Source organism: Pristiophorus japonicus, chromosome 12, assembly GCF_044704955.1.
Source record: "Pristiophorus japonicus isolate sPriJap1 chromosome 12, sPriJap1.hap1, whole genome shotgun sequence".
Taxonomy (NCBI): domain Eukaryota; kingdom Metazoa; phylum Chordata; class Chondrichthyes; family Pristiophoridae; genus Pristiophorus; species Pristiophorus japonicus.
The window spans coordinates 197,985,825-198,011,508 of NC_091988.1; the positions used below are offsets into that span (position 1 = coordinate 197,985,825).

Consider the following 25,684-nt stretch of genomic DNA (forward strand, 5'->3'; position numbering starts at 1 on the left):
TGAGCAGGTGAATCCCCCAGATCTCTCTGTTCTCTCTGCACACCCTTTATAATTACACCTTTTAGTTTATATTATACTTCAAGTACTTTGTTGTCCTGCAGAAGTTCGGCTGTGCCAAAGCACTCTATATTTCTGATGCCGACAAACGCAAACACTTCCGGATATTTCTCAGACTGTTCCTCGGGAATGGGCAAGAGGTCGGCACCTTCTACAGTAAACTCATCAAAGTCATTTCGAAGCCTTCCCAGAAGAAACAATCCATTAAGAATGCAGACTGTAAGTATCACTGGGTGTGTGGGGTCTTCAGCCCAACTGTTGGGAAGCGTGGGACCAACCATGGCTCAGTGGGCAGCACTCTCGCCTTTGAGTCAGAAGGTTGTGGGTTCAAGTCCCACTCCAGGGATTGAGCACATAAATCTAGGCTGACACTCCCAGTGCAGTGCTGAGGGAAGTGCTGCACTGTCGGAGGTGCTGCCTTTCCGATGAGCCGTTAAACCGAGGCCCCATTTGCTCTCTCAGGTGGATGTAAAAGATCCCATGACACTATTTCAAAGAAGAGCAGGGGGAGTTATCCCTGGTGTCTTGGCCAATATTTATCCCTCAATCAACATCATTAAAAAATATCACATTGCTGTGTGTGGGAGCTTGCTGTGCGCAAATTGGCTGCTACATTACAACAGTGACTGCACTTTAAACGTACTTCATTGGCTTTAAAGCACTTTGAGACATCCGGTGGTCATGATAGGTGCTATATAAATGCAAATCTTTCTTTTTATAGAGCGCCTCCAAATCTTTGCACTGTGAATTGTCTCTGAATGGAGAGGTTGCACCTCCAGGATTTGGTTGATTGAAGCCTCATCAATTCTCGATTCTTATCAAGCAGCAGCTTAAGGTTTTTTTTTAATTGACAAATTCCTCTTTGAAAGAGCTGGCACAGATTCGATGGGCCGAATGGCCTCCTTCTGTGCTGCACTATTCTATGACTCTATGATTCGAGGACCATTCTCCCTCTTACAGGATACCACCCAATGGCTCAAACCAGTGGAGAGGTGAGAATCATAGAATCGTAGACGCTTATGACACAGAAGGAGGCCATTCATGTCCGCACCGGCCGACAAAGAACTATCCAGCCTAATCCTACTTTCCAGCTCTTGGTCCATAGCCTTGTAGGTTACAACACTTGAAGTGCATCTCCAAATACGTTTTAGGTGAGATACATCCAGCCCTCTCCGCACTGCCCTGGAGCATCAGCCTAGATTATGTGGTCAAGTCTCGGGAGCGGGACTTGAACCCATGACCTTCTGACTCAGAGGCGGGAGCGCCATCCATTGAGCCATGGCTGGCACCGCGCTTAAACACATCATTGAAGTGGCAACAGTTCGGAAGCGTGTCAATGAGCCCAAACTTTTCCAGTCACAAGGTATTCACTGTTGCTAACCCTGTGTCCAGTGTGTATCTCTTCAGGCTCCAAGGTGGCTTTGTTCAATCGCCTGCGATCTCAGACGGTCAGTACCCGCTACCTGTGTGTGGAGGGAGAAGAGTTCATCGCCAGTGCCAGGCAATGGGCAGCTTTCACCCTGCACTTGGGTAAGAGTTCACTGTGGACTGCGTCAGCCTTTTCAGCAGATACTCCTGGCAGAAATTAACCCGAGTTAGTGAAGTTACCTGTATATTACTACACCTTTTATAAATTGTTCTGATGAACTTTTATAAATCCCTGGTTAGGCCTCAGCTGGTGTATTGTGGCCAATTCTGGGCACCGCACTGTCGGAAGGATGTCAAAGACTTGGTGAGGGTGCAGAGGAGATTGGGGATGAAAGACTTCAGATACGTGAAGAAACATCCCAATAGTGGATAATCAAGGGGTCTATAGGGAGGGAGGAACCTAATACAATCACAATCACTAAAGAAGTACTTGGTAAAATAATGGGGCTAAAGACAGACAAGTCCTCTGGACCTGATGGCTTACATCCTAGGGTCTTAAAAGAAGTGGCTGCAGAGATAGTGGATGCATTGGTTGTAATCGACCAAAATCCCCTGGATTCTGGGGAGGTCCCAGCGGATTGGAAAACCGCAATTGTAATGCCCCTATTTTAAAAAAGAGGCAGACAGAAAGCAGGAAACTATAGACTAGTTAGCCTAACATCTGTTGTTGGGAAAATGCTGGAGTCCATTATTAAGTAAGTAATAGCAGGACATTTGAAAAAGCATGATTCAATCAAGCAGAGTCAACATGGTTTTATGAAAGGGAAATCATGTTTGACAAATTTGCTGGAGTTCTTTGAGGATGTAACGAGTACAGTAGATAAGGGGGAACCAGTGGATGTGGTGTATTTGGATTTTCAGAAGGCATTTGACAAGGTTACTGCACATGATGAAAGTTCACGGGGTTGGGGGTAATATATTAGCATGGATAGAGGATTGGCTAACTAACAGAAAACAGAGAGTTGGGATAAATGGGTAATTTTCCACTTGGCAAACAGCAACTAGTGGGGTGCCGCAGGGATCGGTGCTGGGACCTCAACTATTTACGATCTATATTAATGACTTGCATTAAGGGACCGAGTGTAATGTAGCCAAGTTTGCTGATGATACAAAGATGGGTGGGAGAACAAATTGTGAGGAGGACACAAAAAATCTGCAAAGGGATATAGACAGGCTAAGTGAGTGGGCAAAAATTTGGCAGATGGAGTATAACGTGGGAAAATGTGAGGTTAGCCACTTGGGCAAAAAAAATAGAAAAGCAAATTATAATTTAAATGGAGAAAAATTGCAAAGTGGTGCGGTACAGAGAGACCTGGGGGAACCTTGTGCCTGAAACACAAAAAATTAGTATGCAGGTACAGCAAGTAATCAGGAAGGCAAATGGAATGTTGGCCTTTATTGCAAGGGGGATGGAGTATAAAAGCAGAGAAGTCCTGCTACAACTGTACAGGGTATTGGTGAGGCCACACCTTGAGTACTGTGTACAGTTTTGGTCTCCGTATTTAAGGAAGGATATAGTTGCATTGGAGGCTGTTCAGAGAAGGTTCACTAAGTTGATTCCGGAGACGAGGGGGTTGACTTATGAAGGTAGGTTGGGACTATACTCATTGGAGTTCAGAAGAATGAGAGGTGATCTTATCAAAACATGTAAGATTATGAGGGGGCTCGACAAGGTGGATGCAGAGAGGATGTTTCCTCTCGTGGGGGAATCTAGAACTAGGGGGCATAGTCTCGGAATAAGGGGACCGCCCATTTAAAACTGAGATGAGGAGGAATTTCTTCTCTTAGAGGGTTGTAAATCTGTGTAATTCTCTGCCCCAGAGGGCTGTGGAGGCTGGGTCATTGAATATATTTAAGGCGGAGATAGACAGATTTTTGAGCAATACGGGAATAAAGGGTTATGGGGAGCGGGCAGGGAAGTGGAGCTGAGTCCATGATCAGATCAGCCATGATCTTATTATATGGCGGAGCAGACTCGAGGGGCTGTATGGTTGACTCCTGCTCCTATTTCTTATGTTCTTATGTTCTTAAGCTGGGGTTGTTCTCCTTAGAGCAGAGAGGGTTAGGGGAGATTCAACAGAGGTGTTCAAAATTGTGAAGGGTTTTGATAGAGTAAATAAATAACTGTTTCCAGTGGCAGGAGGGTTAGTAACCAGATGGCACAGATTTAAGGTAATTGACAAAACAACCAGAGGGAAGGTGAGGAGAATGTTTTTAATGCAGCGAGATGTTGTGAACGGGAACGCACTGCCTGAAAGGACAGTAGGAGCAGATTTAATAGTAACTTTAAAAGGGAATTGGATAAATATTTGAAGGGGAAAAAAATACTGTAGGGCGATGGGGGAAAGAGCAGGGGGGTGAGACTAATTGCATCGCTCTTTCAAAGAGCCGGCACAGACACGGTGGGCCGAATGGCCTCCGTCTGTGCTGTGACATTCTATGATTCTATGAAATCATTGCTGGGAAGCACAGAGAACTCCTCATCGTGCCAACCACCCCATCCTAACCCTCTTCTTTCCTGTCCAGATATTGATCATTGTCAGAGGGGCGAATTCTGTCCTCGTGATGGATACATCAGATATGGCTCAGCTGTCAAATTAGTCTGCACCACCTCAGGAGTCTCCCTGCCAAGCATGGTACGGCCATCTACTGTGGAGTCCGATTGTCCTCAATATTACTGCGAATTGTGGTGTAACATATGGTGTAAGATATCCGCGAAAATGAGAGTTCTGTATCGGACAGAGCACTTCTTATCAATGCGTATTAAATTATTGGCAGTTTTGGTAAATGTACAACTTTCAGAAAAATATTATTCAAGTTGAATGTGGGTGAATGTTAAGTATTACTGCTTCCCTTCTCCCTCCTCCCCCCCACCATTTTATTTCCTTCCCCCCCCCCCCTCCGCCCTTTCTCTCTCGCACCGGCATGGACTGGTTGGGCCGAGTGGCCTGTTTCTGTGCCGTATATTCCATGTAATTCTATGGTAAGATAGTGACTTTTGCCGGGAAACAGGATCATGGACATTGACGGCTCCCCTGCACCTCACCCCAGTGTGTAATTGTGCATCATTACACTATCGTAGAAATTGACGGCACAGAAGGAGGCCATTCGGCCCATCGTGTCCGTGCCGGCCGACAAAGAGCTATCCAAGCCTAATCCCACCTTCCAGCTCTCGGACCGCAGCCCTGTCGGTTACAGCACCTCGAGTGCAAATATCCAAGTACTTTTGACATGCGGTGAGCAATGTGCCCCCTCATTTTGAAGGTGGGTGTGCGGTGCCTTCAATGGGATACGTGGCCCATTCAAAGCATGCGTGAATCTTTACGTTGGAGGAAGCGGATCCAGGCTGTGCGGGTCTGGTAAGCAGCTGTACAGCTGAGAGGGAGCATTCTCGGTGGAGGTTTCTGCCTCTATCAATGGTTCCAGACCTCCACCAGCCCGTTTTACATCTCTCCCAATTTTTCTTTCCATTGGGCCATTCAAATTGTGTCAAGGCAGCTCAGTCAGCCAGGGAGGCTGGCCTGCTGCTCTGCTTGTGAAGCTGATTGAAAGTGTAGAAAATGTGACCGCCTTGCGCTAATGGCTGGTCTGCGCTCGACCTACCTGGGCAACAGTTGAGCTGATGTGTTTCTCGCTGTGCGCACAGATTATTCGCAAGGTGAACAAGCAGTACGCGGTGCTGGATGTGGACGAGCCTGTCTCTCAGCTTCACAAGTGCGCCTTCCAAATCAAGGACACCAGCCGGATGTACCTGTGCCTCTCCAACGAGAAGATCATCCAGTTCCAGGTAGCGCTGACAGCGGGCTGGGGCACCCCCTTCCAGCGGCCGGGCGCATTCGATTGCTTGGGTGCAGCGGGCAGAGGATTGGGCCGCCAACACAGGGCTGGACGCATCACATGACCTCCTGCCTCTGACCGCCCCGCCCACTTAATTCCCTTATTGGTTAAAAATCTATCTCTCTGTGACTTGAATACATTCAATGAGCTAGCCTCAACTGCTTCCTTGGGCAGAGAATTCCACAGATTCACAACCCTCTGGGAGAAGAAATTCCTTCTCAACTCGGTTTTAAATTGGCTCCCCCGTATTTTGAGGCTGTGCCCCCTAGTTCTAGTCTCCCCGACCAGTGGAAACAACCTCTCTGCCTCTATCTTGTCTATCCCTTTCATTATTTTAAATGTTTCCATAAGATCACCCCTCATCCTTCTGAACTCCAATGAGTAAAGACCCAGTCTACTCAATCTATCATCATAAGGTAACCCTCTCATCTCCGGAATCAGCCTAGTGAATTGTCTCTGTACCCCCTCCAAAGCTAGTATATCCTTCCTTAAGTAAGGTGACCAAAACTGCACGCAGTACTCCAGGTGCGGCCTCACCAATACCCTGTACAGTTGCAGAAGGACCTCCCTGCTTTTGTACTCCATCCCTCTCGCAATGAATGATAGGGGGGGAGGGTGTTCCCATCCAGCTCCCAGGGGAGTACCAGTTTAATGCAGGACTGAGCATCTGGACTGATGTTCCAACACTCCAAGTGCATCATGGGATAAGGCCTCTAATTCATAGAATGAAATCATCTAAATTTACAGCACAGAAGGAGGCCATTTGACCCACTTCCCTCCCACGCTCCCGCCATTGGTCGCCCGAACCGTCCCTACTCGCGTTGACCCCACCCCCACCCCCCCCCCCCCCACAGCCAATTGGAAAGCCAACAGACTCCTTGTTAGCCAACTGGATGGTTCTTGACTCACACTCAAACAGCCTTTATCTCCCCATCTCCCAACATTTTTATTACCGATAAAAAAAATATTCAAAGAAAGTTTAAAAGAACACATTGGGCTGGAAATTCGGTCGCGCCTCTGTTGCGGTGTTAATCCAGGTGGAGCGGTAAATTTTGCGGCGGGAAATGGTTTGCGTCTCCAGCGGAGAGCTACGGGAGGCGTTGCACACCTCTCTCAGGGCGCTAGGCCGGCTGAGCAACTGAAAATCCCGAGCTAAACAGTCTACCTCGGAGCACCCTGAGAGAGGCTTCCCTGGGAAAAGAAAATCGACAACCCGCACCCCCCCCCCACCCCCAACATTCCCAATACCTTACTGACGTCACATCAACATAAATCGCCAAAAAAAAAACACGCACACTTACCTTCGGTAGACATTCCTTCCCACGGTGTGGCCGGTACAGTTCGGACCACCCGCTCTCCCAGGCAGTCCCACTAGGGTGCGCTGCGGGGCGCTACAGCTCGGGCACGAACCAAATATCGAGCTGGTGTCGCCACCAGCGGGGATTGCATGCCGGCTCGCCTCTCGGGCGGTACTGCTCCTCGCACCTGCAAACCCCGCACCGAATGTCCCGGCGGAGTGCTGGGAGCTGGCAATTATCGTGTGGGAATACTCTCCGCCGCAATTACCGCCCCTCTGGGGCGCAAACAGAGGCAGCAACTGTCCGAGGATCCAGCCCGTTAGTTTTAATGCCTCGATGATATGTCTCCCGTGTTGCTCTCGGCAGGAGAATTAATCTTTAATCGGGAGAATAAATTCATAATTGCAACTTGCGAAACCTCGGTGTCCGATTACGGGGGGGGGGCGGGGGAGTTGTTGGACAATCTCTGCAAGTTGAATAAGTAACCAACAGAAAGGCAATGCGTTGCCTCTCCGCCAACTCCACTTTGACCCGGTGTTTTACTGTGACCTCTCAAGGCGACCCCTTGCTCCAAGGAAGCCAACAGGGACGTGTTGAATGACGGTGCGTGCTGGACTATCATTGGTACTGAGGCCGTGGAATACACCTTCAGTGAGAGCCGTGTACAGCTTCATGTTCCCGTCACCCCCATTCCCACCATCAGCAGCCTCGAGGTAAGGTCTTCGCAGTGAAATCAGAGCATGTGATAGACTGGATTTACACTGCCCTCGGGGTTTAGGAACACAAGAACAGGCCATTCAGCTCCTCGGGCCTGTTCCGCCATTCAGTGAGATCATGGCTGATCTGTGACCTAACCTGTCTTTGCCTCATATCCGTTAATACCTTTCGGTTAACAGAAAGCTATCAATCTCAGATTTAAAATTAACAACTAACAGGGTGTCAAGGGCTATGGGGAATGGGCGGGGAAGTGGAGCTGAGGCCAAGATCAGATCTGCCATGATCTTATTGAATGGCGGAGCAGACTCGAAGAGCCAAATGGCCTACTCCTGCTCCTATTTCTTATGTTCTTATGTTCTTAATTAATCTAGCATCAATTGCCGTTTGTGGAAGAGAGTTCCAAACTTCTACCACCCTTTGTGTTAGAAGTGTTTCCCAATTTCACTCCTGAAAGACCAGGCTCTAATTTTTAGACTATGCCACCTAGTCCTAGACTCCCCAACCAGTTTTGTTATTAAAACTGAGAAACTTAGTTCAAGGGGCAAGATCAATGGTGCAGGACATCACCGAGCTTGAAAATAATAGGAGGGAAGACCAGATGAATGGTGATTCGCTGATGTCCAACCAAGTCTGCAGACTGTAGGGGGAACAGAAAGGAGGAAGGAAGGAACGGAAGGAAGGAGTGAAGGAAGGAAGGAGTGAGTTAGTTAGTTCCAGAGATCTCCAATCCTGGAAAAGAATGAATTTGAGCAAGAGATGGCGGGGCCTGAAGTTCTGCTCTGCTGGTGCAAGTGCAGCGAAGCAGAACTCGCTGCCATTCCTGGGGGGTGGGGGGGGGGGCAATGTCGGCCCCATTCCAAGCTGCGGGGATGGGAACATTAACATATTAAAGGGACAGGTGGTCTGCGCCTGTAAGGGCGTTTGAGAGGCACCCATTCTAAATGTCCAGCAGAGGCACCCTGCACTCCCACTAAAGGGAGGTTAATATCTCCGCGATATCTCCAATGGTGCGTCCCTCGTGCCAGTTATAGTCTTGGGAGGGCGCACTGTACAGAATCTGGGCACAAGCCCAGAGAGAGAGGGCCTCTCTCGGAGGTTGACAGAGGATTGCCTTTCGCAAGAAAGCAATAACTTGCACTCCTAACATGCTTTTAGCCACCTCAGGATATCCCAAAATTCTTTAAGAACACAAAAAATAGGAGCAGGAGTCGGCCATTCGGCCCCTCGAGCCTGTTCCGCCATTCAATGAGATCATGGCTGATCTTCTACCTCAACTCCACTTTCCTGCACTGTCCCCATATCCCTTGATTCCCTTAATATCCAAAAATCCGTCGATCTTTGACTTTATTATACTCAACTTTACAGTGAATTAAGTACTTTTTGAAATGTAGTCACTGTTGTAATGTAGGAAAAGCACAGCCAATATCGGCACAGCAAACTCCCACAAGCAGCAATGAGATAAATGACCAGATAGTCTGTTTTTCAGTGATGTTGGTTAAGGGGTAAATGTTGGCCGGGACACCAGAGAAGAATTCCCTCACCGCCTTTGAAACAGTGTCATGGGATTTTTTACGTCCCACCCAAAAGGGCAGGCGGGGTTTTGGTTCGACATCTCACCTGAAAGATGGCCTCTATCAGATCGCCTAGCCTTCCTTGTTCTAAAGAAAAAAGTCTTGGTTTGTCTGGTGCCTGGGTTTGTGGGGCTGGAGGATATCAATCTCACCTTAGTCAATCTCTTCATCGTGGCCTTGATATCCTTCCTAAAGACCCTGTTGAGGAAGAGCGAGGAACGCAATGTCTGATTTATTGGAGATGGTGCTTGGGGCCTTGGTCACACGGTCGAAAGACCGACCTTGACCTCACTGGATGATCCTTATGTCTTGTGTTGACCCCTAATAACCTTGCAGGGCATGTTGCTATTACTGTAACCTACCACAGTGTGTTCTCTCATTTCCCAAGCTGAACGGAGGAGGTGATGTAGCCATGCTGGAACTCCAAGGCGAAAGCTTCACCCCAAACCTGAAAGTCTGGTTCGGTGATGTGGAGGCAGAAACAATGTACAGGTAAGAGAGATATTATAAACTAGACCATACCGGCAGGCATCTTGAGCTGACTGTTTTCACCCTCGTTGGGTTCTAGAACCATTTTAAAGTCTTATTTTGTATTCATAGAATGATACAGCACAGAAGGAGGCCATTCGGCCCATCATGCCTGTGCCAGCTCTTTGAAAGAGCGATCCCAGTAGTCCCACCCTTCCCTGCTCTTTCCCCATAGCCCTGCAAATTTTTCCTTTTCAAATATTTATCCAATTCCCCTTTGAAAGTTACTATTGAATCTGCTCCCACCGCCCTTTCAGGCAGCGCGTTCCCGATCACAACAACTCGCTGCGTAGAAATGTGCTTTTCAAAAAGATGGGCAAATGAGGCTTTGCATTTTCATAGATAAGTATCAAAAGGAGGAAGTGTTTTGTGGTTCACGATATGTGGGCTGGATTCTCCTGTGGTCAGTTATCAATAACAGTCACAGTAAAAGTGTGGTGTGAAGATACTGACGGCTTTAAGGGGAGTTACCACTGGGACACAGGGAAAGGGTTGTGCTGGTCAATCAGGAAGGTTAGCAGTAAACTTGGGCTTGAATTGATTACTTTATAGAAACATAGAAATTTACAGCGCAGAAGGAGGCCATTTCAGCCCATCGTGTCCACGCCGGCCGACAAAGAGTCGCACGGCCCACAATCAGCAGCCCTGAAGGTTACATATAAACCTATGAACAATGGCGGAAAGGTAAAGAGCATCCAGCCCAACCAGTCCACCCCACACAACTGCGACACCCCTTACACCGAAACATTCTACACTCCACCCCAACCGGAGCCGTTGCTCTCCTGGGACAGATTCAAAACCCAGGCCAATCGGGCCATTTTTGAGGATTACTTCGAAGATACGGCACAGCAACAGGCCATTCGGTCCAATGGGTCCGTGCCGGTGTTTATGCTCCACACGAGCCCCCTCCCACCCCTCTTCATCTCACCCTCTCAGTTTATCCCCTTCCCCCTCACATTTTTATCTAGCCTCCACTTAAATGCATCGTTACTATTCACCTCAACCACTCCCTGTGGTAGCGAGTTCCACATTCTCACTGTTCACTGGGTAAAGAAATTTCTCCTAAATTCCCGATTGGATTTTTTAGTGACTATCTTATAGTGATGGTCCCAGGTTTTGATCTCCCCTATGAGTGGAAACATCTTCTCTACATCTATCCTGTCAAACCCTTTCATAATTTTAAATATATTAGTTCACTCCCTCAGTATTATAACAACAACAACAACAACTTGTATTTATATAGCGCCTTTAATGTAGTAAAATGTCCCAAGGCGCTTCACAGGAGTGTTTTAAGACAAAATAAATAAATTTGACACCGAGCCACACAACCAGAAATTACAGCAGGTGACAAAGAGGCAGGTTTTAAGGAGCGTCTTAAAGGAGAAAAGAGAGGTAGAGAGGCGGAGAGGTTTAGGGAGGGAGTTCCAGAGCTTGGGGCCCAGGCAACAGAAGGCACGGCCACCGATGGTGGAGTGATTATAATCAGGGATGCTCAAGAGGGCAGAATTTGAGGAGCGCAGACATCTAGGGGGGTTGTGGGGCTGGAGGAGATTACAGAGATAGGGAGGGGCGAGGCCATGGAGGGATTTGTAAACAAGGATGAGAATATTGAAATTGAGGTGTTGCTTAACCGGGAGCCAATGTAGGTCAGCGAGCACAGGGGTGATGGGTGAGCGGGACTTGGTGTGAGTTAGGACACGGGCAGCTGAGTTTGGATCACCTCTAGTTTACGTAGGGTAGAATGTGGGAGGCCAGCCAGGAGTGCGTTGGAATAGTCACGTCTAGAGGTACCAAAGGCATGGATGAGGGCTTCAGCAGCAGTTAAGCTGAGGCAGGGCGGAGACGAGTGATGTTATGGAGGTGCAAATACGCAATTTTAGTTTTGTTGCGGATGTGTGGCTCATTTCAGGGTCAAATAAGACAACTGTGTGAATGTGTGTACATACACACGTTCACAGACACACACAGACGCACCCATAGTTCAGCCATGAACTCATTGAATGGCGGTGCAGGCTCGAAGGGCCGAATGGCCTACTCCTGCACCTATTTTCTATATTTCTATGTTTCTATAGTAGATATGCACCTGTAAAGTGCTTAAATGGAAACTAGGAGACGGTTAAATGTCTGAAGTGCTATTAATTAAAGAGACAGAGAGAATGCGTGAGTGTCCAAGGCACTGGGGAGGGAGAACGGCAGGTCAGAAATGGAAATGGGGAAAGCTGGACTCTGACATATCCAATATCTTCTCTTCACAGAAACCACAAATCGATCATTTGTGTGGTTCCCGATATCTGCGCGTACAGCAGCGAGTGGCGATGGCTTCGACAGCCCATCACCGTACCCCTCTCTCTAATGAGGAGCGATGGAATCATCTTCTCCAGCACCTTCTCCTTCAGCTACACCCCCGAGCAGAGCTGCTTCCCCAGCCAGAGGGTGGTCCGGGAAATCCCAGATGATTCTGACAACTTTCTGAACACCATCCATCAGGAATTCACTCGAACCAACTTCCATCTCTTCATGCAGAGCTAACGGCCAAGGAACCGATGTCTCCTTCTGCTGCCCATGCCCTGACTCACGCCGAGTCCCGCTCGCCCATCGCCCCCTGTGCTCGCTCACCCCCACTGGCTCCCGGTCCAGCAACGCCTCGATTTCAAAATTCTCATCCTCGTGTTCAAATCCCTCCGGGGCCCTCGCCCCGTCCCGATCTCTGTAACCTCCTCCAGCGCTACCATCCCACCAAGACCTCCAATTCTGACCTCTTGCGCTTCCCCGATTTCCTTTGCCTCATAAACCTCGCCGGTCTCTCTATCTCAAAGAGGTACCACAGGGAGAAACTTGCTCTAGACGCCGCCCCACAAAATTACAAGCCAGGTCCACAGGCAGCTGGGGACTAGCTGTAAGAAGCTGTCCCAGAGACTGAATCAATTAGCACATAAACACCAGAGATAACCAGCACAGGAATAACATCACAGCTGGATAAAAACATAAGATAAGAACATAAGAATTAGGAACAGGAGTAGGCCATCTAGCCTCTCGAGCCTGCTCCGCCATTCAACAAGATCACGGCTGATCTGGCCGTGGACTCAGTTCCACTTACCCGCCCGCTCCCCATAACCCTTAATTCCCTTATTGGTTAAAAATCTATCTATCTGTGACTTGAATACATTCAATGAGCTAGCCTCAACTGCTTCCTTGGGCAGAGAATTCCACAGATTCACAACCCTCTGGGAGAAGAAATTCCTTCTCAACTCGGTTTTAAATTGGCTCCCCCGTATTTTGAGGCTGTGCCCCCTAGTTCTAGTCTCCCCGACCAGTGGAAACAACCTCTCTGCCTCTATCTTGTCTATCCCTTTCATTATTTTAAATGTTTCTATAAGATCACCCCTCATCCTTCTGAACTCCAACGAGTAAAGACCCAGTCTACTCAATCTATCATCATAAGGTAACCCCCTCATCTCCGAATCAGCCTAGTGAATCGTCTCTGTACCTCCTCCAAAGTCAGTATATCCTTCCTTAAGTAAGGTGACCAAAACTGCACGCAGTACTCCAGGTGCGGCCTCACCAATACTCTGTACAGTTGCAGAAGGACCTCCCTGCTTTTATACTCCATCCCTCTCGCAATGAATGATAGGGGGAGGGGGTTCCCATCCAGCTCCCAGGGGAGTACCAGTTTAATGCAGGACTGAGCATCTGGACTGATGTTCCAACACTCCAAGTGCATCATGGGATAAGGCCTCTAATTCATAGAATGAAATCATCTAAATTTACAGCACGGAAGGAGGCCATTCGACCCATCGTGTCTGGGCCGGCCGAAGAAGAGCTACCCAGCCTAATCCCACTTTCCAGCTCTTGGTCCGTAGCCCTGCAGGTTACCGCACTTCAGGTGTCCATCCAAGTACTTTTTAAATGTGGTGAGGGTTTCTGCCTCCACCACCCTTTCAGGCAGTGAGTTCCAGACCCCCACCACACCCTGGATGAAAAGAGTTCTCCTCGACTCCCCTCTAGTCCTTCGACCAATTACATTAAATTTATGCTCCCTGGTTATTGACCCGTCTGCTAAGGGACTCCGCTCTATCTCGGCCCCTCATAAAGGGCTCAATTTTCCCCAGTGATTTGGGCCGTTTTTTTGAGCAGGCTGCTTTTCCTGGCCTAACTTAAAAACCCGCAGTTTCCCCAATCAATTTGCACCAGCGTAATTCATTTAGTTACGTTTTTTTTAGATACATTTATTTTCATCCAAAGGGGGCGTAACCAGCTACCCACGCCAATTCTGGCCAATTAGTGAACTTTGGCCAGCTGAGAGTTACTCGATTTCTGCTTAGGCCAGTGTATGTGGCCGCTCGAGAAACACTTGCGGAGAGTTAAAGAAATCGGCACAGGTAGGTAATTCAGAGGCCATTCGGCCTGGGCTCGGGGCGGGGAGCGGAGCAGACTTGGACCGGCACTCACTCGGGGCCACAGCTGACCGGGACCGGCACTCACTCGGGGCCACAGCTGACCGGGACCGGCACTCACTCGGGGCCACAGCTGACCGGTAAGGCACTCACTCGGGGCCACAGCTGACCGGGACCGGCACGCACTCGGGGCCACAGCTGACCGGGACCGGCACGCACTCGGGGCCACAGCTGACCGGGACCGGCACTCACTCGGGGCCACAGCTGACCGGGAAGGCACCTCACTCGGGGCCACAGCTGACCGGTAAGGCACCTCACTCGGGGCCACAGCTGACCGGTAAGGCACCTCACTCGGGGCCACAGCTGACCGGGACCGGCACTCACTCGGGGCCACAGCTGACCGGTAAGGCACCTCACTCGGGGCCACAGCTGACCGGGACCGGCACGCACTCGGGGCCACAGCTGACCGGGACCACATGCACTCGGGGCCACAGCTGACCGGGACCGGCACTCACTCGGGGCCACAGCTGACCGGGACCACATGCACTCGGGGCCACAGCTGACCGGGACCGGCACTCACTCGGGGCCACAGCTGACCGGGACCGGCACGCACTCGGGGCCACAGCTGACCGGGACCGGCACTCACTCGGGGCCACAGCTGACCGGGACCGGCACTCACTCGGGGCCACAGCTGACCGGGACCGGCACCTCACTCGGGGCCACAGCTGACCGGTAAGGCACTCACTCGGGGCCACAGCTGACCGGTAAGGCACTCACTCGGGGCCACAGCTGACCGGGACCACACGCACTCGGGGCCACAGCTGACCGGAACCGGCACTCACTCGGGGCCACAGCTGACCGGGACCACACGCACTCGGGGCCACAGCTGACCGGAACCGTCACTCACTCGGGGACCGGAGAGAGTCGGAAACAACCGATCTGAAGGCTTGGTACTCGGGGAGGGGGAGGGGGGAGGGAGAGAGAGGTCACAAGACTCAAGGGGGTGGGGGCGAGAGGAGAGGACTCTACTGCGCATGCGCGGTCATTTCAGCGACGTCGAGAACGTAAGTTTTTTTCCTGCGCATGCGCAGAAGGTCCAGCTCTGTTTTTCAGCACAGACCGCAGGCTCCACCTCCCGAGGTGACTGGCCACGCTGTGCGGCTCCGGATTTCCATATAAATATCGGGGAAAGTTTGGACGTGTTTTTCTGGCGCATTTCTGGACCTAAATAATCGGCGCAACTCTGGCCATACGCCAGAAAATAGGCTGGGGAAAATTGAGCCCAACATAAGAACATAAGAATTAGGACCAGGAGTAGGCCATTTGACCCCTCAAGCCTGCTCCGCTATTCATGGCTGATCTTCAACCTCAACTCCACCTTCTCGCATTACCCGCATATCCCTTAATTCCCTTAGTTCCCAAAACTTTATCAACCTCTGCCTTGAATATACTCAAAGACTGAGCCTCCACAGCCCTCTGGGGTAGAGAATTCCAAAGACTCACCACCCTCTGAGAAAATAAATTTCTCCTCATTTCAGTCCTAAATGACCAACCCCTTATTCTGAAACTGTGACCCTGTGAATAATTTTATACACCACAATCAAATGTCCCCTCAGCTGCCTCTGTTCCAAGTAATACAACCCCACGTGTTCTATTTATGGCCATGATGAACCGAGCTTGGTCGATAGGCTCTCTGGGCCAGTGGTTCTGCAGGATCTCATTAACACGTGGCCTACACACTCAGCACTAAGTAGCTCTGAGGGCCCCCATAACATGTGTCCCTGTTGCCGCAATGCACGGCGACACTAGGGTCTCCGTAGATCACATTATTGATCACCTTATTTGATTACCATCCATTGGACTTAGCGTTTAGCTTTGTGTCTGAGACCGGTCACTAACCCATTTCTAATGGCAGGTTAGACGATGAGACATAAATCTGGCCCATTGAACTCCCAAGAACTGGGTCTGTCATTGGAAATGGAAAATGGGGAGAGACGTATAATGGGCGGCTGATGTGATCGCACCCGTTTTACGCCATTGCCCCAAAGTCAACATTTTTCTATTCCTTCATGGGATGTGGGCGTCGCTGGCAAGGCCGGCATTTATTGTCCATCCCTAATTGCCCTCGAGAAGGTGGTGGTGAGCCGCCTTCTTGAACCACAGAGGGCAGTTAAGCGTCAACCACATTGCTGTGAGTCTGGAGTCACATATAGGCCAGACCGGGTAAGGGCGGCAGATTTCTTTCTTTAAAGGACATTAAAAAAACAGATAGGTTTTTACAACATTCCGGTAGTTTCACGGTCACCATTACTGACACTGGCTTTTTATTCCAGATTTATTTAATTAACTGAATTTAAATTCCCCAGCTGCCATGGTGGGATTTTAACTCACGTCTCAGCGGATCATTGGTCCAGGCCTCTGGATTACTGGCCCAGCAACATAACCACTATGCTACAGTTCCCTCCAAATCAGCAATTACCAATGATATACACTGGAAATAAACCCTCTGGGAGAGGGTGAACGATTTAATGGTATTTTTACAGGCTGTGTAAAATCTGTGGCGTTGAATTGCACTGTGCAGTTTAGAGTACACTCACACACACAGACCCACACACACACACAGTCATACCCACACACACACACACAGACACACGCCCCACACAGACACACACACACAGTCACACAGACAGTCACACCCACACACACACACACACCACACACACACACAGCCCCCACACACACACACCCCACACAGACACACACACATACACAGACACGCATACCCAAACACACACACACACACAAACACAAACGCACACGCACACGCATACACTCACACATACACACTCACACACACAGGCACACACATACACCCACACACATACACCCACACACATACACACACACACATACACACACACACATACACACACACACAAATGTACTTATTTGGCATTCCTTCACCTGCTATTTTAAGGAAGACGTTAACACCTCTTGAAATAACAGAGAAAAGAATTTTACACGATTCCAATTGTGCTGTTATATTGTTATTTGATCCTGACGATGTTCGGGCTGTTGTGTAGTCCGGCTCTGCCTGAGGGAGGGTGTGACCTTCCAGGGAATGTGTGGTGGATGCAACCAGCCATCAGTGAGGAGCGATCCTCCCTGGTGCAGTCGGGGAAAAAGCGAAAAAAAGGAAACAGATGTAATTACTGGAATTTATAATTGATTTGTAAATTACCGTGCACAAATAAATCCTGATTTTATTGTTCTCATGGTGGGGGCCTGGGGGGCCCTAGTGCTGCTTGTAGTTGCAAAGAGTTGGTGCGGGGGGCGCGGGCAGCCTGCTCTGACACACTGGGAGACTCGTCGGGGCAGATCTTGGCATTACGCGATAGTGTGAAACAGGCGAGACAGACAAGAAAAATTGCCGAGCAAGAGAAGACACTTATAATGGCCAGAGCATCAGGACTAAACACTACTTCCGGTCCCTCCCCCAACACCACCATGTGGCCCCGTGTCCCCCACAGCCATGTAACCGTCTGGGAGTAGGGTCCACATCATCATCATAGGCAGTCCCTCGGAATCGAGGAGGACTTGCTTTCACTCCCAAAGTGAGTTCTTTGATGGCTGAACAGTCTGATACGAGAGCCACAGACCCTGTTACAGGTGGGACAGACATTCGTCGCGGGACGGGGTCAGTGGGGCTGGTTTGCCGCGCGCTCCTCCCGCTGCCTGCGCTTGGCCTCTTCATTCTTTTTGCGTTGAGACTCGAAGAGCTCAACACCCTCCAGGACAGACTTTCTCCACCTCGGGTGCACTTTACCAGGGAGGCTTTGAGGATGTCCCTATAACGTTTCTGCTGTCCTCCTTTGGCTCGTTTACCATGAAGGAGCTCCGCATAAAGCATTTGCTTAGGGAGTCTCGTATCTGGTATGCGTACTATGTGGCCTGCCCAGCGAAGCTGATCGAGTGTGGTCAGTGCTTCAATACTGGGGATGTTGGCTTGGGCGAGGACACTGATACTGGTGGGCCTGTCCTCCCAGGGGATTTGCAGGATCTTGCGGAGACATCATTGGTGATATATTTCCAGTGACTTGAGGTGCCTTCTATACATCGTCCATGCCTCAGATCCATACAGGAGGGCGGGTATTACTACCGCCCTGTAGACCATGAGCTTGGTGGTAGATTTGAGGGCCTGGTCTTCAAACACTATTTTCCTCAGACGGCCAAAGGCTGCACTGGCGCACTGGAGGCGGTGTTGAATCTCCGCATCAATGTCTGCCTTTGTTGATAAGAGGGTTCCGAGACATGGGAAATAGTCCACATTATCCAGGGCCGCGCCATGGATCTTGATGACTGGGGGGCAGTGCTGTGCGGCGGTGACAGGCTGGTGGAGGACCTTTGCCTTACGGATGTTAAGCGTAAGGCCCATGCTTTCATAAGCCTCAGTGAATACATTGACTATATCCTGGAGTTCAGCCTCTGAATGTGCGCAGACGCAGGTGTCATCTGCATACTGCAGCTCAACGACAGAGGTTGGGGTGATCTTGGACCTGGCCTGGAGGCGGTGTAGGTTAACCAGCTTCCCACTGGTTCTGTAGTTTAGTTCCACTCCAACGGGGAGGTTGTTGACTGTGAGTTAGAGCATGGTGGCGAGGAAGATTGAGAAGAGGGTTGGAGCGATGACACAGCCCTGCTTGACCCTGGTCCAGACGTGAATTGGGTCTGTGATGGATCCAGTTGGTAAGGATCACGGCCTGCATGTCATCGTGAAGCAGGCATTGGATGTTGACCAACTTTTGGGGGCATCCGAAACGGAGGAGGATGCTCCATAGACCCTCACGGTTGACAGTGTCAAAAGCCTTTGTAAGTTCGAAGAAGGCCATGTATAAAGGGCCATGTATAAGGGCTGGCGCTGCTCCCTGCATTTTTCCTGCAACTGTCGTGCTGCAAAGATCATGTCCGTTGTGCCCCATAGGGGATAAAATCTGTACTGCAACTCCGGGAGGAGCTCCTCGGCCACGGGGAGAAGACGGTTGAGGAGGATTCTAGCGATGACTTTCCCAGTGGCTGATAGCAGGGAGATTCCTCTGTAGTTGCCGCAGTCGGACTTGTCCCCTTTTTAAAAAATGGTCACAATCACTGCATCTCTGAGATCTCCCGGCATGTTCTCCTCCCCCCAGATGAGAGACAACACTGCCAGCCGTGGCTCAGTGTGTAGCACTCATGCTCTCAGATAGTCGTGGGTACAAGCCCCACTCCAGGAACTTGATCACAAAAATCCATGCTGACACGCCAGTGCAGTACTGAGGGAGTGCTGCACTACTGGAGGTGCTGTCTTTCGGATGAGACGTTAAACCGAGGCCCCGTCTGCTCTCTCAAGTGGACATAAAAGATCCCATGGCACTATTTTGAAGAAGAGCAGGGGAGTTATCCCCGGCGTCCTGGGCCAATATTTATCCTTCAATCAACATCACTAAAAAAAAACGATTATCTGGTCATTATCACATTGCTGTGGGAGCTTGCTGTGCGCACAGTTCCTACATTACAGCAGTGACTGTCAAAATGAATGTGGCCATGGGCCCTTTATGGAAACCGGCTGATGATACATCATCGAATGATGTCACCAGAACCGCTTTCACTAATTGGCTGGGAAACGCGCTGGGCGGGCTTAACAAGCCCAATCAACGGAAAACCATTTCAGAGGCCGGGATGGAACCAGCAGCGGGGTCGGGACAAACCACGGACTTTCTGAGGTAGGAAAATCCCGGCCTTTGTTAATCGATTGCGTGACTCTTGAACAAGCAGCCTTTTTTCCAATCTCCAATATTCTTATAACTAATAAAGGAAAGCGTTCAAACAAAATGAAAGAAAAATGCTTTTTTTAAATGTTCCCTATGATGTTTCTCCCGAGTGTTGTGTCCTGGAGATTAAACTTCGATCCCTGGAGACTCCAGGGCAGTCCTGGAGGGTTGGCAACCCACCTTGGGCAATAAGGGGAAAATGTACTCGCGAAAATTCCTCTCCGACCACCTCATGCGATGGAAACCAGTCCAGGAGATCACATGGGCCAAATGTTACAGCGAACCGGCAGCCCGGTTTACCCCTCTCCCGATTTTTATTTCCGTTGACTTCACAGTAAAACTGGCTGACGACTTGCTGTATCCTGTCTTGCACATGTTGAGCTCTACGCCACCATTGCTGGAGAATAAAGCTGCCGCTCACGAGAGGGGGGGGGGGGCGGTACAGAAGAACATAAGAAGATAAGAATTAGGAGCAGAAGTCGGCCATTCGGCCCCTCGAGCCTGCTCCGCCATTCAATGAGATCGTGGCTGAACTTCGACCTCAACACTTTCCCCCACTATCCCCATATCTCTCGATTCCCTTAATATCCAAAAATCTATCGATCTCTGTCTTGAATATACTCAAAGACTGAGCCTCCACAGCCCTCTGGGGCAGAGAATTCCAAAGATTCTCCACCTTCTGAGTGAAGAAATTTCTCCTTATCTCAGTCCTAAATGGCCGCCCCCTTATTCTGAGACTGTGACCCCTGGTTCTAGACTCCACAGCCCAGGGGGAAACATCCTCCCTGCATCTACCCTGTCAAGCCCTGTAAGAATTTTGTATGCTTCAATGAGATCACCTCTCATTTTACTAAACTCTAGAGAATATAGGCCTAATCTACTCAATCTCTCCTCATAGGGCAATCCCCCATCCCAGGAATCAGTCTGGTGAACCTTTGTTGCACTCCCTTACAAATATATCCTTCCTTAGGTAAGGAGACCAAAACTGTACACAATACTCCAGGTGTGGTCTCACCAGGGCCCTATATAATTGCAGTAAGACGTCTTTACTCTTGTTCTCAAATCCTCTTGTAATAAAGGCCAACATACCATTTGCTTTCTTAATTGCTTGCTGTACCTGCATGTTCTGATGACATGACACACTAAGAGTGACAGAATGTTTTTACGAGTCCTAGACAGGCAGTGGGAAGCTGATAGGGACACAGGAATCTACAAGGTCGGGAAAGGCTGCCGTGGACCAGGCAGCCGGTTCCAATGTTAAGCTGCGCTGGTTAAACTTCACCAGTAGTCCTGTACACACTTGGGAGTCGGCAAGCCTTTTCACTGGCCAATAGGTTTGCCAACGCAAGTTGGACTTATTCCAGGAGATTTCATCACATGACCTCCAAGCGCCCCGCCCCCACACTCCCGCCAATGGTTGCCCAAGACACCACCTTGCGACGGACAATTGGAAAGCAAACAGATTCTTCGTTACCCGATTGGGTGATTCTTGACTGCCAATCAAACAGTGACCACACTTCAAAAAGTAATTCATTGTCTGCAAAACGCTTTGGGATGTCGGTGACAGGTATAAAATGCAAGTCTTTTCTTTTTCCTCTCCAATATTTATATAACTAATAAAGGAAAATGTTCAACGAAAATGAAAAGAGCTAATTTATTTAAACACCCCGCCCATGATTTTTTGGGGGGATTACGTGCAGGAGTGCCCTGCAGATTAATCTTTCATTCCTGGCGACCCGCAGGTCAATCTTGGAGGGTTGTGCCTAAGTTTTCTGGGCTTTAGTAAATGGGCATGACCTTTCGTGGAGATAAAGAGAATTGCACGTCAAACAAATGCACTGGTTGTGCTTGTGTCATTGGGTCATCCATACAGCACAGAAGAAGGCTATTCTGCCCATTGAAAGAGCTATCCAATTAGTCCCACTCCCCACTCTCTCCAAAGCCCTGAAAATGTTTCCAATCCAAATATATATCCAATTCCCTGAGACCTACCTCCTGTCTTGCCTTACCTTTAGCTGTGCCTCAATCACGGTGCAACCAAACGTGGATTACCAGCAGAATCACCAAGATCCTTTAATGTAGTAAAACATCCCATCTAGAACTAGGGGGCTTAGTTTCAGAATAAGGGGTCGTCCATTTAAGACGGGAGATGAGGAGAAATTTCTTCTCTCAGAGGGTCGTGAATCTTTGGAATTCTCTATCCCAGAGAGCTGTGGAGGCTGGGTCATTGAATATATTCAAGGCGGAGATAGACAGATTCGTGAACGATAAGGGAATAAAGGGGTCATGGGGAGCGGGCAGGAAAGTGGAGCTGAGGCCAAGATCAGATCACCGTGATCTTATTGAATGGCGGAGCAGGCTCAAGGGGCCATATGGCCTACTCCAGCTCCTAATACTTATGTTCTTATGATGCCTTACAGGAGCGATTACCAAACAAAGTTTGATACCGAGCCACCTAAGGAGATATCAGGACAGGCGACCAAAAGCTTGGCCAAATAGATAGGTTTTAAGGAGCATCTTAAAAGAGAAGAAAGAGGCAGAGAGGTTTAGAGAAGGAATTCCGGAGCTTGGGACCCGGCAGCTGAAGGCGAAGCGATGAAAATTGAGGATGGGCAAGAGTCCGGAATCGGAGGAGCGCAGAGATCTTGAAGGGATCTCAACGACATTTCAAACCAAGGGTTCAGCACGTAGGGGAACTCTAGGTATAACTCACTTCTCTGTGGTGCAACTTGGAGCGTTCCCTCCAGCATGTCTCTATTTAGGATTGCGGCTTTCAGCATCGCTTGGAGTGTTTTGAGTGAACGATGCAGACTGGCTGGGCACACACTGTTGTGAGCTGTGGACTAGAGTCTTCCTCACTGCATTCAGGCAAAGTATTTGCTGTGTGTTATTTTGTTTGGTTATGGAATGTTCTAGTTAAACAGTCGGTACGCCTTATGGACCACAAGGAAGCACTGGCTTTATCCCACTGGCATCCTGGCCCGAATTTCTCAAGGTTGCTTGTGGCCACAGCATTATCAACACCAGAGCCCTGTTAATAAACATACTGGGGTCAGTTGCAGGATCTCCGGAGCCTCCGGTGTTGCTACGCATCAGGCATGAGAGCCCCATATCGTGGAACCCTCAGCACGGATGAGGAGCAGCACCGATTCACCAGAATCATACCGGGGCTCAGAGGGTTAAATTATGAGGACAGGTGGCACAAACTTGGCTCGTATTCCTTTGAGTATGGAAGACCAAGGGGGCGAACTGTTTAAAATGATAAAAAAAAGGATGCAATAGGGTAGACGCGGAGAAAGTATTTCCTCTCGTAGGAGCGGGGGGGGGGGGGGGGGGGGATCAAGAACGAGGAGAGACAATCAGAAAATTGGAGTTCGGCCATTCAAGAGCGAAATCAGGAAACATATCTTCACACAAAGGGCAGTAGAAACCTGGGATTCTCTCTCCCCGAAAGGCTGTGGAGGCTGTGGGACAATTGGAGCTTTCAAGATTGAGATCCGATAGATTTTTGTTAGATAAGGGTATCAATGGATATCGAGCAAAGGATGGAAAATAGTGTTGAGGTGTGTCATGTATTCAACCAGCATTGTAACCCATGTATAATCTGACCTAAGTTGTACACCGTGAGAACAATGACCACTAGGTGGGAGACACTCCTAACCTGGGCCTTCAGGTATAAAAGGAGAAGCTCCACCCACCTTCATCACTTGAGTGCTAAGGAATAAAGGACAGGTCACAGATTGACCTTCTCTCAAGCATGGGCCTCGTGTGCATTTATACTGTGTAGTAAGGACCTATCAATGGTGACGAGAAACTGGGATTTAAACCACGCGAGCATGGCCACGAGCAGAACAGACGAGAGGTACTGTGTTAAGGAATGGTTGGGACAGAGATTCAACATTGTTAAAGCAGCACACAGTTCTCCAGGCAGACAAGGGCAGTCGGGCATGCCCCAACATCTAGTCGAACCCAGAGGGGGAGTTCGACAGAGACAATGGCAAGTTGAACGGCGATTCACGCCATTGCAAGGATCAATGCGGCCAGTAATGGGGCCATCAACACCTGTTAATGGCGCACTCAAGGACAGTCACAGGGGCAGTCAGGGACGATCGACTGGCAAGGGACCTTTTGTTTCCAACAGCAGCTCATGTTGGAGGCGTGGAGGCACACACTCTGCCGGAGTTTGCAGAGATGAGCAAAATACCTGCAGAAATTGCAGAAATGAACACTGGGAGGACATATCAAGGTGCATGGTCTAATTGAATGTCAGGGCAGGCTAGAGGGGCTGAATGGCCTATTAATATCCTAAACGCTTGGTGTAAAAGGCCCATTATATGGACCTGAGGCACCACTGGTGTTGTGAACTTGCACACCTTCCCTGCACTCAGCTCTTCACTGATAAAAATCAAGCATCACTTTTCACTGCAGTTGCCTCCTGCTGGCCTCTTTTTCTATAACAACAACTTATATTTAAATAGTGCCTTCAATGTAATAAAATACCCCAAGGCGCTTTACGGGAGTGGAACACCACCACCTCCAAGTTCCCCTCCAAGCCACACACCATCCTGACTTGGAAATATATCGGCCGTTCCTTCATCGTCACTGGATTAAAATCCTGGAACTCCCTCTCTAACAGCACTGTGGGAGCACCTTCACCACACGGACTGCAGCGGTTCAAGAAGGTGGCTCACCACCACCTTCTCAAGGGGCAATTAGGGATGGGCAATAAATGCCGGCCTTGCCAGCGACGCCCACATCCCAGGAACGAATAAGAACAAAATCTAACACCGAGCCATATAAGATGTTGGGGCAGATAATCAAAAGTTTGGTTGAAGTGGTAGGCTTTAAGGAGCGTCTTAAAAGAGGAAAGGGAAGTGGAGAGGCAGAGAGGTTTAAGGAGGGAGTACCAGAGCTTAGGGCCCAGGCAGCTGATGGTGTGATGGCCAATGGTGGAGCATTTAGAATCGGGTGATGTTCAAAATTACAGAATAGGTGGAGCGAAGAGGCCTAGGGGATTATAAGCCTGGAGGAGATTACAGAGATCAGGAGGGGGCGAGACCATGGAGAGATTTGAAAACAAGTATGAGAATTTTAAAATCGAGGCGTTGCTGGACCAGGAGCCAATGTTGGCCAGTGATCACAGGAGTGATGGGTGAACGGGAATTGGTGCGAGTTAGGACACGGGCAGAAGAGTTTTGGATCACCTGTTGTCATAGTAGAAAGACTTGCATTTATATAGCATCTTTCATAACCTCAGGGTGTCCCCATGGGCTTTACAGCCAATGCAGTATTGTTGAATTGTAGTCACTATTGTAATGCAAGGAAACACGGCAGCACAGCAAGCTCCCACAACCAGCAATGTGATATAATGGCCAGATAATCTGTTTAGTTATGGTGCTGATTGAGGGATCAATATTGGCCAGGGCACCGAGGAGAACTGCCCTGCTCTTCTTCGAAGTAGTGCCATGGGATCATTTTCATCCACCAAAGAGTTTAGCAAAACCCCTCATAATTTTGGGCATCTCTATCAAATCTCTGCTTAACCTTCTCTGTTCTAAGGGGAACAATCTCAGATTTCTTCGCCTCTCCACATCACTGAGGTCCCTCATCCTATATGTTATTTTTCCTCTTGGAAAAACATCCAAACTTTCACTAGAAATTGTCCGGAAAAAAATTCTCAGAAACCTTTTACTGAAAATATCTGGGAAATTTCCCAGTAGCATCCACCTGACTAAGCAACTCCACCTTTGTGAATTATAGAAAGAGAGGCTGTTCTTGCATTTTCCTCTTAGCAACAGTCTTCGGTTAACCGGAATTCAGAGTGAAGTATTGGAACTGATGTGTCAGCTGTGGCTCAGTGGGTAGCACCCTCACCTCTGAGTCTGTAAGTTGTGGATTCAAGCCCCACTTCAGAGAACTGAGCACAAAATCCAGGCTGACACTCCTAGTGCAATACTGAGGGAGTGCTGCACTGTCGGAGGTGCCATCTTCCGGATAAGACATTAAACTGAGGCCCTCATAGGTGGACGCAAAAGATCCCACGGCTT

General features: G+C 49.2%; 1 protein-coding gene across 1 annotated transcript in view; it reads left to right on the top strand.

Annotated features, from left to right (window-relative positions):
* Positions 1-12,166, top strand: part of rbpjl (recombination signal binding protein for immunoglobulin kappa J region-like) — a 75,832-nt gene extending 63,666 nt beyond the window's left edge. Inside the window, exons 6-12 of the mRNA XM_070894905.1 lie at positions 102-276; positions 1,450-1,587; positions 4,012-4,121; positions 5,132-5,272; positions 7,178-7,333; positions 9,297-9,400; positions 11,692-12,166. Of these exons, the coding sequence (XP_070751006.1) occupies positions 102-276; positions 1,450-1,587; positions 4,012-4,121; positions 5,132-5,272; positions 7,178-7,333; positions 9,297-9,400; positions 11,692-11,965 (1,098 nt within the window). The 3' untranslated portion in view covers positions 11,966-12,166. The remainder of the gene's footprint in view (positions 1-101; positions 277-1,449; positions 1,588-4,011; positions 4,122-5,131; positions 5,273-7,177; positions 7,334-9,296; positions 9,401-11,691) is intronic.
* The last annotated feature ends 13,518 nt before the right edge of the window (positions 12,167-25,684 follow it).